The 16105-nt window shown below is 40.2% G+C and overlaps 1 protein-coding gene across 8 annotated transcripts in view; it reads right to left on the bottom strand.

The window, feature by feature from the left end:
• The window catches only part of BDP1 (B double prime 1, subunit of RNA polymerase III transcription initiation factor IIIB), a 118024-nt gene that overhangs the window by 66524 nt on the left and 35395 nt on the right, over positions 1 to 16105 (bottom strand). For all 8 annotated transcript variants that reach the window (XR_004056349.1, XR_004056350.1, XM_010380258.2 and 5 more), the window contains 6 exons: positions 15671 to 15818; positions 10754 to 10912; positions 8010 to 8166; positions 3476 to 3567; positions 2354 to 2546; positions 406 to 536 (listed from right to left, as the gene is read on the bottom strand). Coding sequence is in view for 6 of the 8 variants with exons in the window: in XM_010380258.2 (XP_010378560.2) it covers positions 406 to 536; positions 2354 to 2546; positions 3476 to 3567; positions 8010 to 8166; positions 10754 to 10912; positions 15671 to 15818 (880 nt within the window). In the remaining 2 variants the exon portion in view is untranslated. The remainder of the gene's footprint in view (positions 1 to 405; positions 537 to 2353; positions 2547 to 3475; positions 3568 to 8009; positions 8167 to 10753; positions 10913 to 15670; positions 15819 to 16105) is intronic.

The following is a 16105-nucleotide window of genomic DNA, read 5'->3' as shown; positions in this document are numbered from 1 at the left end:
AGGCGCCTGTAATCCCAGCTACTCAGGAGGCTGAGGCAGGAGAATCACCTGAACCCGGGAGGCAGTGGTTGCAGTGTGCTAAGACTGTCCTCCAGCCTGGGCAATAAGAGTGAAATTCCATCTCAAAAAATAAAAAGTAAAATAAAATAAAATAAAGTGATAAGGCTATTCATGTTAACTCAAGTACTAATTTATGATGAGTAGCTTTTTTCAAACCATCTGAGAAATTCACATAAAGGCTACAACATAAACTTTTTTGAAAGGTGAAGTTATATTTTTAAATATTATATAACTAGATACGCAGACAACCAATCAATCTAAATTGCTTCTGTTTTAAAAAACTGATTGAGTTCTAAAACTTCTTACAAAATCCAAAGATGATATAATCAACAAAATGATGCTTACCTTAGACATTCATTAAGAACCTTGGGCTCATCTGGCTGCACATTTTGAAAAGAATCATTTTTCTCAGGTTGTAATATGACATCTTCCTCTTCAAAATCTTTACATGATTGATCTTCCATGTGTTGAGGAGTCTTGAAAACAAACACATTTTTCTAATGTTTTAGGTTTCACAATGAGGCATAACAGATTTCACTGAAAATGTTGTCCAATTTAAGTATAAAACGGTAAAAAAAATTCAAAATCATAAAATGGTGACTTTAAAATACTTTTAATGTATTTTCTTTAGCTATCTTAGAAAATTTCAAGAGCTACTCCTTTTAGGATATCTCAAAGTCCCATTCTCCTCCTCCCAGTCAAAAAACAAGTTAACTGTCTTGGTTTCATCTGTTAGAAATACCCCTGTGGGGTCTATTTTTCTGAATTATTTTGATTATTATAATGGCATTATAGATCACGGGAATTTTTTTTTTTTTTGAGACGGAATCTTGCTCTGTTGCACAGGCTGGAGTGCAGTGGCGCGATCTCGGCTCACTGCAAGCTCCGCCTCCCAGGTTCACGCCATTCTTCTGCCTCAGCCTCCCGAGTAGATGGGACTACAGGTGCACCAGCTGCCACCTGTGCCACCACCACGCCTGGCTAATTTTTTGTATTTTTAGCAGAGACAGGGTTTCACCATGTTAGCCAGGATGGTCTTGATCTGACCTCGTGATCCGCCCGTCTCGGCCTCCCAGAGTGCTGGGATTACAGGCGTGAGCCACTGCGCCCAGCCGGAGTTTTTTTAAGACTGGGTCTCACTCTGTCACCCACGCTAGAGTGCAATGGCATAATTATAGATAGTTCACTGGAGGCTTGAACTCCTGGGCTCAACTGATCCTCCTGCCTCAGCCTCCCAAGTAGCTGGAAGTACAGAAGCACACCACTAAGCCCAGCTAATTAAAAAAATTGTTTGTAGAAACAGAGTGTCACTATGTTGCCCAGACTGGTCTCAGACACCTGGCCTCAAGCAATCCTCTCACCTCGGCCTCCCAAAATGCTGGGATTACAGGCATGGGTCAACATGCCTGGTCTACAGACCATGGGAATTATAACGTAAGAAATTGAAATCTCAAAATATGCCAACTTTTATCTTTATCACAAAGACTATGTAAATAATCCAAAATTCACAGTCTTTGTTCTTGGAATTGTATCTTAATAGGGAGCTTTTAACATTTTATGCTGTTTAAGCCAATGTTAACACTCACATATGTACTGATCTCTTCAAAAGAGAAGGTTAATTCAAACATCCACTAAGTGATAGGGAAAAGCAAGTCCAAATATGAGGTCAGGTGAAACAGATTACCTATCATGTAAATGCCCAAAATCTAAAATGGCTTTACAACTAGCAAGGCTGCTGGCTATGAGATTTTGACCACAAATTTAATAAATGATGCACACAAATTGTGCAGTACTGTTTTTAAAAGGGGATAAAAGGGTTGGGCACAGTGGCTCATGCCTGTAATCCTAGCACTTTGGGAGGCTGAGGCGGGTGGATCACCTGAGGTCAGGAGTTCGAGATCAGCCTGGTCAATATGGCAAAACCCTGTCTCTACTAAAAATACAAAAATTAGCCAGGCCTGGTGGTGTGTGCCTGTAGCCACACAACTAAAACTAAAAAAACATTATAGGTCATGGGAATTTTTTTTTTTTTTGAGACAGAGTCTTGCTCTGTCACCTAGGCTGGAGTGCAGTGGCATGATCTCAGGTGGATGAGGTAGGAGAATCACTTGAACCTGGGTGGCAGAGGCTGCAGTGAGCCAAGATCGTGCCACTGCACTCCAGTCTGGGCGACAGAGCGAGACTCTGTCAGAAATAATGTATGTATGTATGCATGCATGTATGTGGGTGAAGGGAAGCTTATATTAAGGCTCACGTACTACACAAAAATGTGAGGAGGAATCAGAGTACTTACATCTCTATCAGCACAGGATTCATTTTCATTCTTTTCTACATTGGCCCCAATTTCTTCCTGTGACATGAGAATTTCTTTTCTTCCAGCAGCTTTACCTACATTTGGCTTTGGCTTTTGAAATCGGCCCCTCACTTTTGCAGATGTTAAAGCCTTTAGTTGACTCCCTTCCTGCAGACAATTTTTTTCACCCAACCTAGAACCACAAAGAAATAAATTCAATGTTTCTTTTGAAGTCACCAATTTCCTTCTCCCTAGCATGAATAAGTAAACCATTTGGAATATGAAATAATTCACAAGTTTCCTGAAAAGACATAATCCTCCCAGACGTGGTGGCTCACACCTATAATCCTAGCACTTTGGGAGGCCAAGGCGGGGGGTATCATTTGAGGTCAGGAGTTCGAGGCCAACCTGGCCAACATGGTTAAACCTGTCTCTACTAAAAATATAAAAATCAGCCGAGTATGGTGGTGGGCACCTGTAATCTCAGCTACTTGGGAGGCTGAGGCAGGAGAATCACTTGAACCTGGGAGGCAGAGGCTGCAGTGAGCAGAGATTGCACCACTATTCAATAGAGTGAGACTCCGTCTCAAAAAAAAAAGGAAAAAGAAAAAAAGATATAATCCTGAAAAGCCCATTTGAAAAAGCATTTTTAAATAGAATTTTATTACAAAACTGGAAAAATCTACATCTGTCAAGCATAGAATACTACTCCTGACTAAGGATACTATAGAATACTGTAGAACTCCAGGGGATTAGTCCCAAATCATGGTATAAATGGTAACCCCTGGAACAGCCCAGAATCCACCAGTCAGATTCACATTCTATTTTAGATTTCCATTTCAAATTAAATATTCCCTTTTCAAATCTCTTACTATAAATAAAATTATCCAGGAGCACATATTATAAACATTCAAATGTAATGGCTAACTCAACAGACTTAAAAAATTCATATAAGCAATATCAAGCAGAGATATTATTATTAATGTTTCAAAACCACCTATGGTTGAAAACCAACTTAAAGTACGCCGCTTGAAAATTAAATTCAGACCTTATTAAGTAGAAAACAAATTATTACCATCATTCCTAAGAGTTACTTTTTTTTACTATTTCCTGAATACTTACATAGATACAGTTTCAGCTTCTGGATTCTCTCTCTCTCTAGTCTCCATTCTCAAAGTGTCCAATGTATTCATCTTATCCTTTTCCAGGTGGTCCTGTGAATTTAATTTGCTACAATTTATCTACTTACCATAAAAAGTTCAAACTTTACAATAAATAAATGGAAATTAAAACAACAGAACTGGCCGGGCACAGTGGCTCAAGCCTGTAATCCTAGCACTTTGGGAGGCCAAGGCGGGTAGACTGCCTGACCTCAGGAGTTTAAGACCAGCCCGGGCAACATGGTGAAACTGTCTCTACTAAAATATAAAAAATTAGCCAGGCGTGGCAGCGTGCGCCTGTAGTCCCAGTTACTTGGGAGGCTAAGGCAGGAGAATTCCTTGAACGCGGGAGGCAAAGGTTGCAGTGAGCTGAGGTCACACCACTATACTCCAGCCTGGGTGACAGAGTGAGACTCTATCTCAATAAATAAATAAATAAATAAATAAATAAATAAGAACTTCATTTTTTGTACTTCTAACTAGATGAGATTTTCTAAAAATCCTAAATGCAGATGAATTTTTTTTTTTTTTTTTGAGACAGGGTCACACTCTGTCACCCAGGCTAGAGTACAGTGGCATGATGATAGCTCACTGCAGCCTTGACCCCAGAGGCTCAGGTGATCCTCCCATCTCAGCCTCCTGAGTAGCTGGGACTACAGGTGCACACCATGCCCAGCTAATTTTTTCATTTTTTGTACAGACCATGTTGCCCAAGCTTGTTTCAAATTCCTGGGCTCAGATGATTAGCCCGCCTCAGCCTCCCAAAGGGCTGGGCTTACAGGTATGAGCCACCACACCTGGTGTACATTTTTTTTTTTTTTTTAACAAAAATGGAATCACACTAAATATTTCGGAAAAATATTTCTGAAATGTTAATTACCAAAGGATACAAAACTGTATTGAAATCATGATTCAGTTGTGTAAAAGAAAATATGTAACAATACATGTGAAAAGATTGGTTGCATGTGAATAATGAAATTACAAGTATTAGAAGGAATGGTTGGGCATGATGGCTTACACCTGTAATCCCAGCACTTTGGGAGGCTGAGGCGGGGGATCACCTGAGGTCAGAAGTTCGAGACCAGCTGGGCTAACATGGTGAAACCGAAATCATTTCTATTAAAAATACAAAAAAATTAGCCGGGCATGGTGGCACATGCTTGTAATCCCAGTCAGTTGGGAGGCTGAGGCAGGGGAATTGCCTGAACCCAGGAGGCAGAGGTTGCTGTAAGCTGAAATCACACCATTGCACTCTAGCTTGGGCAACAAGAGTGAAACTCTACCTCAAAAAAAAAAAAAAAGAAAAGAAAAAGAAAAGAAACAAGATTACAACATTTCAAAGAAAAAAGGTAAAGAAAAAAATTACAAGTGATTTTTGTTTTAACTTTTACATGAATCTGTATTTTCCAAATTTTCTAGAATTCAATAAACATAAGATTAGAATGATATAACTATACTATAAAGATTATGATAAAAGATATTTCACAAAACAGTAAAAAGCAAACCAACATCTTAAAAAGTGTTTTAGTTAAAAAAAAATTGTAACAATATAATTCTGGAAAAGTTGTAAGGAAACAGAAAGATTCACTTAGCAATGTAAATAGATTATGTATGACTGTCAGTTTGACAATGCATAACAATTCAGGAGACTCAGACATATCAGAAAAATTTTTAAAGTAATAAAAATAACAAATAACAAAAGACAATGCATAACAAGAATCATAAAAATATTTAAAACACTATTTGACCCAACAATCCCACCAGTCTGTAGAAATTTACACTTTGTTTCCTTGAGAAAGCCTTACTTACAAAATTGTTTGCTTCTTATATACAAGAGTTAAAAAAACAAATAAACAAAAATAGAAACAATCTGAACATCCATTAGTAGAAAACTGATTAGGTAAACCCATAACATGTTAACATGCTAGAGCTATTAAAAAGACCAATTGGACCCAAAAAAGTATAAATTAATAGTTTCAGAGGAAAAGCGTTTTTTTAAATTTTTTATTTTTTTGAGAGTTTCACTCTGTTGCCCAGGCTGGAGTGCAGTGGTGCAATCTTGGCTCACTGCAACCTCTTCCCTCCTGGGTTCAGATGGTTCTCTTGCCTCAAACTCCCGAGTAGTTGGGATTACAGGCATGTGTCACAACACCCAGCTAATTTTTTGTATTTTTAGTAGAGATGGGGTTTCGCCATGTTGGCCGGGCTGGTTTCAAACTCCCGGCCTAAAGTGAGCCACCGGCTTTGGCCTCCCAAAGTGCTGGGATTACAGGTGTAAACCACTGTGGCCAGGTAAAAAAGGCTTTGGCAGAGCACAGTGGCTCAACATAGTGAAATCTTGTCTCTACTAAAAATAGAAAAATTGGCAGGGCGTAGAGGTGCGCACCTGTAATCTCAGCTACTTGGAAGGCTGAGGCAGGAGAATCGCTTGAACCCAGGAGGCAGATGTTGCACTGAGCCAAGATCACGCCATCGCACCCCAGCCTGGGCGACAGGGCGAGACTCCGTTCCAAAAACAAAACAAAGAAAAAGGTTTTAAATATTATACACATTATAGTTAAAAATTATAGAAATGTATGCATACATAGATAAAAGTTATTGGCCAGGCATGGTGCCCTCACACCTGTAATCCCAGCATTTTGAGAGGCCAATGCGGATGGATCACTTGAGGTCAGGAATTCAAGACAAGCCTGGCCAACAAGACAAAACCTTGTCTCAACTGAAAATACAAAAATTAGCTGGGCGTGGTGGTGCATGCCTGCAATCCCACCTACTTAGGAGGCTGAGACAAGAGAATAGCTTGAACCTGGGAGACAGAGGCTGCAATGAGCCAGGATCATGCCATTGCACTCCAGCCTGGGCGACTGAGCGAGACCCTATCTCAAAAAAAAAAAAAAAAAAAAGAGGGCAGGCATGGTGGCTCACGCCTGTAATCCCAGGACTTTGGGAGGCTGAGGCAGGTGGATCACATCAGGTCAGGAGTTCGAGACCAGCCTGGCCAATACGGTGAAACCCTGTCTCTACTAAAAATACAAAAATTAGCCACATGTGGTGGCACGTGCCTGTAATCCCAGCTACTTGGGAGACTGAGGCAGGAGAATTGCTTGACCCTGAGGGGTGGAGGCTGCAGTGAGCCAAGAACGTGCCACTGCACTCCAGCCTAGGCGACAGAGCAAGACTCCATCGCAAAAAAAAAGAAAGAAAGAAAGAAAAAGAATAAAGAAATGTATTGACCAGGTGAGCTGGCTCATGCCTATAATCCTAGCACTCTGGAAAGCTGAGGCAGGAGAATCACTTGAGGCCAGGAGTTAGAAACCAGCCTGGTGCACATTGACTCCATTCCTAATTTTTGCTAATTTAAAAAAGAAAATCAGGCCAGGCCGGGCACGGTGGTTCACGCCTGTAATCCCAGCACTTTGGGAGGCTGAGGCGGGAGGATCACGAGGTCAGGAGATCGAGACCATCCTGGCTAACACGGTGAAACCCCGTCTCTACTAAAAATACAAAAAATTAGCCAGGCGTGGTGGTAGGCGCCTATAGTCCCAGGCACTCAGGAGGCTGAGGCAGGAGAATGGCCTGAAATCGGGAGGTGGAGCTTGCAGTGAGCCGAGATCGCGCCATTGCAGTCCAGCCTGGGAGACAGCAAGACTTTGCATCAAAAAAAAAAAAAAAATTATCTGGGTTTGGTGGCACACACCTGTATTCCCACCTACTGGGGAGGGTGATGTGGGAGAATCACTTGAGCTCAGGATTTTTTTTTTTTTTTGAGACGGAGTCTTGCTCTGTCACCCAGGCTGGAGTGCAGTGGCCAGATCTCAGCTCACTGCAAGCTCCGCCTCCCGGGTTCACGCCATTCTCCTGCCTCAGCCTCCCGAGTAGCTGGGACTACAGGCGCCCGCCAGGTCGCCCAGCTAGTTTTTTGTATTTTTAGTAGAGACGGGGTTTCACCGTGTTAGCCAGGATGGTCTCAATCTCCTGACCTTGTGATCCGCGCGTCTCGGCCTCCCAAAGTGCTGGGATTACAGGCTTGAGCCACCGCGCCCGGCCGAGCTCAGGATTTTGAGGCTGTAGAGAGCCGTAATAGTGCCATTGCACTCCTGGACTCTGTTGCCTTGGCAATAGAGCAAGACCCTGTCTCAGAAAAAACAGTTTGTAAAAGACAAACAGAAATGTGACTGCCTGTGTGTGGATGAGAACGTTGTGGGCATAATTTAATATATAGCTGGTTTATGAAATATTTTAAATAAAAATTTTATATAAGTAAACAGAAGACAGATTTATCACCACTGAGGATATCTGAAAGGATTATACACCAGGTTAAAGAAAATGTGTAAACAGGAGACTAAGATAGGAACAAATCTAATGTTAATGTAAGTTCTTTTATCTGTTTTAATATCAGAACATTACCTTGTAATTACAAGTCAAAAACTTTTATTCCCAACTATTTAAAGAAAATTTTTATAATTTTAATTTCCATGAAGTCTCTTACCCCATACCTTTTCAACTGAAGTTTTTGAATGTGAATTCTTGCTCTCTGCCTCTGTTTTGCCTTGTGAAAGAACTGATTTCTTCCCAGCCCTGGACAAATTGGGTTTAGGTCTCTGGAAGCGACCTCTCAACATCGGTTGAACATTTTCTGTTTGATCAATTTCCCTGAAAAATTAACATTATTTAAATAGCATCAAACATGTAGTCATGTCCAAATGAACTTCTAAAATAACCTACTGAGAACTAGAAAGAACTCCTTTAAGAGCTTACTTAGAACAAGAGTAGCAAAGAAAACTTAAAGAGACTAATTTGTTCTATCTGATATTAAAAATACACTATTCATCATCAGTAATTAAAACAGTGTGGTACTAATATATGAGTAAACAGACAAATGAAACAAATTTAAAATCCAGAAACCGACTTCAAAGTAGACATGATTTTGGCATATACTGAAGGTAGCAACTCATAATAGGGAGGATAAGATGAAATGCAATATAATACGGTGAGGATAAAACTTAAGAAATATTAAGTAAGATTAAGATGATGGGAAGGCCGGGCACAGTGGCTCACGCCTATAATCCCAGCACTTTGGGAGGCCGAGACGGGTGGATCACCTCAGGTCAGGAGTTCGAGACCAGCCTGGCAAACATGGTGAAACCCCGTTTCTACTAAAAATGACAATAATTAGCCATGCATGGCGGCACATGCCTGTAGTCCCAGCTACTCAGAAGGCTAAGGCAGGTGAATCCCTTGAACCCGGGAGGTGGAGGTTGCAGTGAGCCAAGATGGTGCCACTGCACTCCAGCCTGGGTGACAAGAGCAAGACTCCATCTCTGGATGTGGTGGTGAGCACCTATAGTCCCAGCTACTTGGGAGACTAAGGTGAGAGGATCACCTAAGCTTGGGACCAGGTCGAGGTTGCAGTGAGCTATGATCACACCACTGCACTCCTGCAACCCTGTCTCAAAAAAAAAATCATAAATATTTAAATGTGTAAGTGTGTATACACACACACACATTCTGTCAGCAAGCAATTCAATTTTCAGGAACTTACCCTATATACTTGTATATAGGCAAAAAGATAGAGGTGCAAGACTATAAGCACTGTTTAGCAACACAACCTACATAGCAGCCAATAGGACACTGGTAATACAAACTATGATGCATACATACACAGAACACTATTAAGCTATAAAAAGAACAAGGAGAGTTACTACGTAAGAATAGGAAGACAGAGGAAAACCACTGCAAAATGTTATATATAGTATCATTAGGTTTATCATTATGTTTATAACAAGGGCAAAAAATACAAATTTGTATTAGCTCGAATGTATTTTTTTTTTTTTTTTTTTTTTTTTTTTTTGAGACAGAGTCTTGCTCTGTGGCCCGGGCTGGAGTGCAGTGGCCGGATCTCAGCTCACTGCAAGCTCCGCCTCCCGGGTTTACGCCATTCTCCTGCCTCAGCCTCCCGAGTAGCTGGGACTACAGGCGCCCGCCACCTCGCCCGGCTAGTTTTTTGTATTTTTAGTAGAGACGGGGTTTCACCGAGTTAGCCAGGATGGTCTCGATCTCCTGACCTCGTGATCCGCCCGTCTTGGCCTCCCAAAGTGCTGGGATTACAGGCTTGAGCCACCGCGCCTGGCTCAAATGTATTTTTTTTAATCTCTGAAAGAATATAAGAAATAAATAACATGGATTATTTGTTTGAGTGAAACGGGACAGGGTAAGAGGGAGCGCTCAATCATACCTTTTTATACTTGTCGATGTTTGAACCCTATGAATCTATTGTCTATTTCGAAGACTAAGTGACATTTTGATTTTTTAAAAGTTTGATTTCCATTGTGACAGTACTTTACTGAAAAATAAGAATTGATGAAGTGAATAGCTTTCTTTTTTTTTTTTTTTTTTTTGAGACGGAGTCTCACTCTGTCGCCCAGGCTGGAGTGCAGTGACGTGATCTCAGCTCACTGCAGGCTCTGCCTTCTGGGTTCACCCCATTCTCCTGCCTCAGCCTTCTGAGTAGCTGGGACTACAGGCACACCAGCTGCCACCTGTGCCACCACCACGCCCGGCTAATTTTTTGTATTTTTAGCAGAGACAGGGTTTCACTATGTTAGCCAGGATGGTCTCAATCTCCTGACCTCGTGATCCGCCTGCCTCGGCCTCCCAAAGTGCTGGGATTACAGGTGTAAGCCACTGTGCCCAGCCCATAAACTGAATAGCTTTTAAGCCCATATGAAATGAGGAATTATGAGGAAGATTAAAAGGAAGTATAAAACCTTCAGATATCTCTTCAAAGGGAGATTTTTATGATGCTTTTAATCGTTTCTTGGGAAGATATTAATTTAACCAGTATCTCCATACTGGAAGATACACTTCCTTGAAATCACCAATATTAAAATCTATTATTTTGACACCAGGCATAAAAAATAACTCAAACCAAGCAAAAGTAAAATCTCACGGCAAATATTTAGGCTTCCAAATTCTTTTAGAATTTCATAAGTTACCACCTTCCTTAAATTCATATATTACACAACAAATATGAAACAGAATCTTTCTGCAATTAAATATAAAAACACCTGATGTTACACTCTGAACAGACTACAGTATAATTACATATCAAATGATTCCCTCAACTATTAATAAACTATGTATTAATAGTCCCCTTGAATCCCTAAATAAAGCAACATTATTATCATTTAAGAACCTTATCAAAATTTTATAAATAAATCCTATCGTATAAAATACTCACAGTGAATTATTTTTTAGGTCAACATTTCTTTCTTCTGTACAACTACTCTCAGCATCATTCACCTCACACAATGCTCTAATTCCAACTTCTAATGAAGGCAAATCTGAAGTGCTTGATTCTGAAGACTCAGTTGCTACTGATGTGGCATCTTGTTGATTACTAAAAAAGCGAAAATATATCAGAGAGAAGAGAATTCCTAATAATATATATTTTATAATAATTATTTTAAAAAATTTTAAACACACAAAATCACCATTTTGCAAGATGCTGCTTCAAATTACAGAATAATACAAACTGCTATATTAGCTTTTCTTTTTTTTTTTTTTTTTTTTTGAGACGGAGTCTTGCTCTGCCACCCAGGCTGGAGTGCAGTGGCCGGATCTCAGCTCACTGCAAGCTCCGCCTCCCGGGTTTACGCCATTCTCCTGCCTCAGCCTCCCGAGTAGCTGGGACTACAGGCGCCCGCCTCGTCGCCCGGCTAGTTTTTTGTATTTTTAAGTAGAGACAGGGTTTCACCGTATTAGCCAGGATGGTCTCGATCTCCTGACCTCGTGATCCGCCCGTCTTGGCCTCCCAAAGTGCTGGGATTACAGGCTTGAGCCACCGCGCCTGGCCACAAACTGCTATATTAGCTTTTCTATGATCCATCTTGCACCATGTTACAAAAACTGTACCTCCAGAGAAAGCAGCAGCCACAAATTTACATGTTTAGGAACATGCTCAAGAAATTTCAAAACGAAGGCCGGACAAAGTGGCTCATGTCTGTAATCCCAGCACTTTGGGAGGCCGGGGTGGGTTGATCACTTGAGGCCAGGAGTTTGAGACCATCTTGGCCAACATGGTTAAACTCCGTCTCTAATAAAAATACAAAACCTAGCTGGGCATGGTGGTGCAGGCCTATAATCCACCTACTTAGGAGGCTGAGGCAAAAGAATCACTTGAACCCAGGAGGTGATCACACCACTGCACTCCAGCCTGGGCGACAGAGCCAAGCTCTGTCTCAAAAAAAAAAAAAAAAAGGCTTCAAAATGAGAAATTATTAAATGTGGTTCACAAATCAAACATGCATAAAATAATAGTAACATTTAGGAATTAGCTTTCATTAAAATTTATATAGGCAATCCTTGCTGTGCAGGGTACTGTGTAACCAAAAGTCATATAAAGCAAAGACACAGCTCCAATAAGCTCAAGTTGCAGTTAACATAGTCCTATGCAAAGTGAGAACTACTATATTAAAAAATATTTCAATTAGCAGCCAGGTGTTATAGAACGTGCCTATAGTCCCAGCTACTCAGAAGGCTGAGGTGAGAGGACTGCTTAAGCCCAGGAAGTCGAGGCGGCAGTGAGCTGAGATTGCACCACTGCACTCCAGCCTGGGCGATAGAGCAAGACTCGGTCACAAAATAAATTCCAACTAACAATAATAAAACTCACAGTCATGCACTGACCATTTCAACACATATTCACATTTAGCCATACCTTTTTTTTTTTCTTTTTTCTCGCTCATTTTTTCTACTAGGTGTTCATCTTTTCCTGACTTATCAGCAAGAGTTCTCTATATATTTTTATTGTCTAGATATTACATATAAAATCTCCCGATCAATAACTTGCCTTTTATTTTCTTTATGGAGGATTGTTAACAGAAGTATTTAATTTTACTACCATCAAACTTATCAATCTTATCTTTTAAAGTCTGTGTTTTCTATGTTTTAATAGAAATGTCTTACCTCAGGCCTTGACATTACAAAGATATTTTTCTACATTTCTTCTAAAAGTTGTAAAGATTTGTTTTATACATGTAGTCTTCAATCTGTCAGGAAGTTAGCGGATATGGTAACACGAGGATTAAATATTATGGTTTTCAAATCTGAGGTCAATCTGATGAACAGTTAGTTCAATCTTTGCCCACTAATTTCTTTTTCTTTTTTTTTTTTTTTGAGACGGAGTCTTGCTCTGTCGCCCAGGCTGGAGTGCAGTGGCCGGATCTCGGCTCACTGCAAGCTCCACCTCCCAGGTTCACGCCATTCTCCTGCCTCAGCCTCCCGAGCAGCTGGGACTACAGGTGCCCGCCACCATGCCCGGCTAATTTTTTTGTATTTTTTAGTAGAGACGGGGTTTCACCGTGTTAGCCAGGATGGTCTCGATCTCCTGACCTCGTGATCCGCCCGTCTTGGCCTCCCAAAGTGCTGGGATTACAGGCTTGAGCCACCGCGCCCGGCTTGCGCGCTAATTTCTAAAGCTACCTCTGCCATATGACAGATTCCTAAATGTCTCTTCCTAAACTCTATATTCAGTTCCACTGAGTCAATTCATCTAACCCTGTACCAATATCGTGCTGCTTTAGTTACTCTAGCTTGAAAATTAGTCTAGGACAGTCCCTCTCCAAAGCTGGCGCTTTCTAAACCTGTCGTTACCATTCTTGAGTCTTTGCTCTTGTGTACACGACAATTTTAGAATCAACTCTTTGTTTTCCAAAACCAACTGGGACTTTAATGATCATTACAAGGTTGTTTTTCCCCTAAATTAGAAAAAGTTAGGGCCACAGTGGCTCATACTGAGGTACGAGGATTGCTTGAGCCCAGGAGTTTGAGACTAGCCTGGAAAACATCTCCACTAAAAAATGTCTTTAAAATTAGCCAGGCATGATGTCCCATGACTGTAGTCCCAGCTACTCGAGAGGCTGAGGTGATAGAATCATTTGAGCCCAAGAGTTCAAGGTTGTGGTGAGCTATGATCACGCTACTACACTCTACCCGGAGCAATAGAGTAAGACCCTGTTACAATATTTTAAAATTATTTTAAAAATTAGGAAAAGTCATGAGTAGTTTTGTGTAGTTTACGAAACTAGGTGTATCTCTGAAGTCACACTTTAGATATCTGTCACCTAGGAACAAACAACTATGAGAAATAACATATGATTCCACTTATGTGAAATATCTAGATTAGACATAGAAACAGAAAGTTGTCTACAACCTTACCACTCTCAATGGGCCTAATATGATCTCAAACTAAGCAAGTCTGGTCCTGATTAGTATATGGATGGGAAACAAAAAGCAGATTAGAGATTATCAGTGGTTGCAGGGAGGGGAGAATGAGGAATTACTGCATAATGGGTACAGGTTTTCTGTTTGCAGTGATAAAACAGCTTTAGAAACAGTGCTGATGGCTGCACAACAATGTAAATGTAATTAATGCCACTAAATTGTATGCTTAAAAACAGTAAACAGCTTTAAGTTTGTTTTTGGCAATAGTTTCTTAGATATGACACCAAAAGTATAGGCAACAAAAGCAAAATTAGACAAATGGGACTACATTGAACTAAAAACCTTCTGTACACCAAAGGAAACAGCAGAGTGAAAAGGCAAACTATGGAATGGGAGAAAATGTGTAAATCATATTTCTGATAAGGGGCTAAAATTCAAACTACATAAATAATTCTCAAAACTCAACAGCAAAAAAGAAAATAACCTAATTAAAAAATTGGGCACAGGACCTGAATAGACATGTCTCCAAAGAAAATACACAAATGGCTAACAGCTATGAAAGATGCTCAACTCAATAATTATCCAGGAAATGCAAATCAAAACAACCATAAGAAACCAACTTCTACCTGTTCAGAAGGACATTATTAATAAAATGAAAGATAACAAGTATCGAAGAAGATGTGAAAAAAACTGGAACCCTTGTACATTGTTGGTGGTTATGTAAAATGGTGCACCCACTATTGGAAACAGTATGAAGGGTCCTCAAAAAATTAAAAGTAGAACTACCATATGATCTAGCAACCCTACTTCCGGGTATTCATCCACAAGAACTGAAATCAGGACCTCAAAGAGATATTTGCGCTCCCATGTTCAGTGACACCAACAGACAAAAACAACCTAAATGTCCATCAACCAATGAATGGATGAAGAAAATGTGGCCGATACATGTACTGGAATATTATTCGGTCATAAAAAAGGCAATCTTCTCATATGCTACATTAAGTGAAATAAGCCAGCCACAGAAGGAAAAATACTGCATGAGGCTGGGCGCTGTGACTCACACCTGTAATCCCAGCACTTTGGGAGGCCAGGGCAGGATGGATCACCTGAGCTCAGTTCAAGACCAGCCTGAGCAAAATGGTGAAACTCCATCTCTAACAAAAATACAAGAAATTAGCCAGGTGTAGTGGTACATGCCTGTGGTCCCAGCTTCTTGGGAGGCTGAGATGGGAGGATTGCTTGAGCCTGAGAGGTGGAAGTTGCAGGGAGCTGAGATCGTGCCACTGCACTCCAGCCTGGGTGACAGAAACCGACCCCATCTCAAAAACAAAACAAAACAAACAAAACAAAAAAGAAAAAGAAAGAATCATGATTGCCAAGGGCTGGGAGGCGGAGGAAATGGGAGTTGCTGTTCAATAGGTACAGAGGTACAGTTACGCAAGGTAAAAAAAAATTCCAGAGATCGGCAATACAACACTGTGCTTATAGTTAACAATACTGTATAGTACACACAAAAAATCTGTTAAGAGGGTAAATCTCATGTTTTTATATTACAAATTAAAATTTTAAAACACACAGAGCAGGACACATCATATTCAAACTAATGAAAACCAAAGACAAAGAAAATCATTATAGAAAATGATAAACCCATGTAAACACCAACCAAAAGAAAGCTACAATGGCAAAGTAAACATCAGAAAAAAAGAGCAATACCAGAAGGATCGTACACAATGATAAAGATAATTTCACCAAAAAGACAAAACAATCCTAGATATGTACACACCTAACAACAGAGCTTTAAAATATATGGAGCAAAAACAAATAGAACTGAAAAAAAGAAACAGGCAAATCCACAATTACAGATGGAGACTTCAACACTCCTTTCTCAGTAATCAACAGATGTGGGTAAAACCAGAAAAGACACAGAAAATACCTTAATGAAAGGATGGGGTCAGTTCTTTTCTCAACTTTTTCACTGGAGGCAAAACCCACAATGCCATCTACGTTTTGTGTGCAGGAAAGCATCTGCTCCTTACTGCATTCACCTTCCTTTACCTCGGGCCTTATAGCCTGACATTTATCTACAAATACAAAATGCATGTTATTCTAAAAAATGACAGCAAAAACATATTTTTTAAAGCACAAAGGAATTTACCTATAACACTATCTTTTCCTACAAAACCTTAATCCATTCAACATTCAAATTTCTAATTGCAAGGCACACATCTTATTTTTAGACCACAATAAAAACTTAACATAGATGAGGATCAGCCCAAGCTTCTTGGGCAGTTTATAGCATCTTTTATCTTAAATTCTAAGTATTTAAAGTGGCTTATTTTATATGTCAAGTAAGGAAACTAAAAGTTGA

Source organism: Rhinopithecus roxellana, chromosome 3 (assembly GCF_007565055.1).
Source record: "Rhinopithecus roxellana isolate Shanxi Qingling chromosome 3, ASM756505v1, whole genome shotgun sequence".
Taxonomy (NCBI): domain Eukaryota; kingdom Metazoa; phylum Chordata; class Mammalia; order Primates; family Cercopithecidae; genus Rhinopithecus; species Rhinopithecus roxellana.
This window is presented reverse-complemented; position numbering and strand designations above follow the sequence as displayed.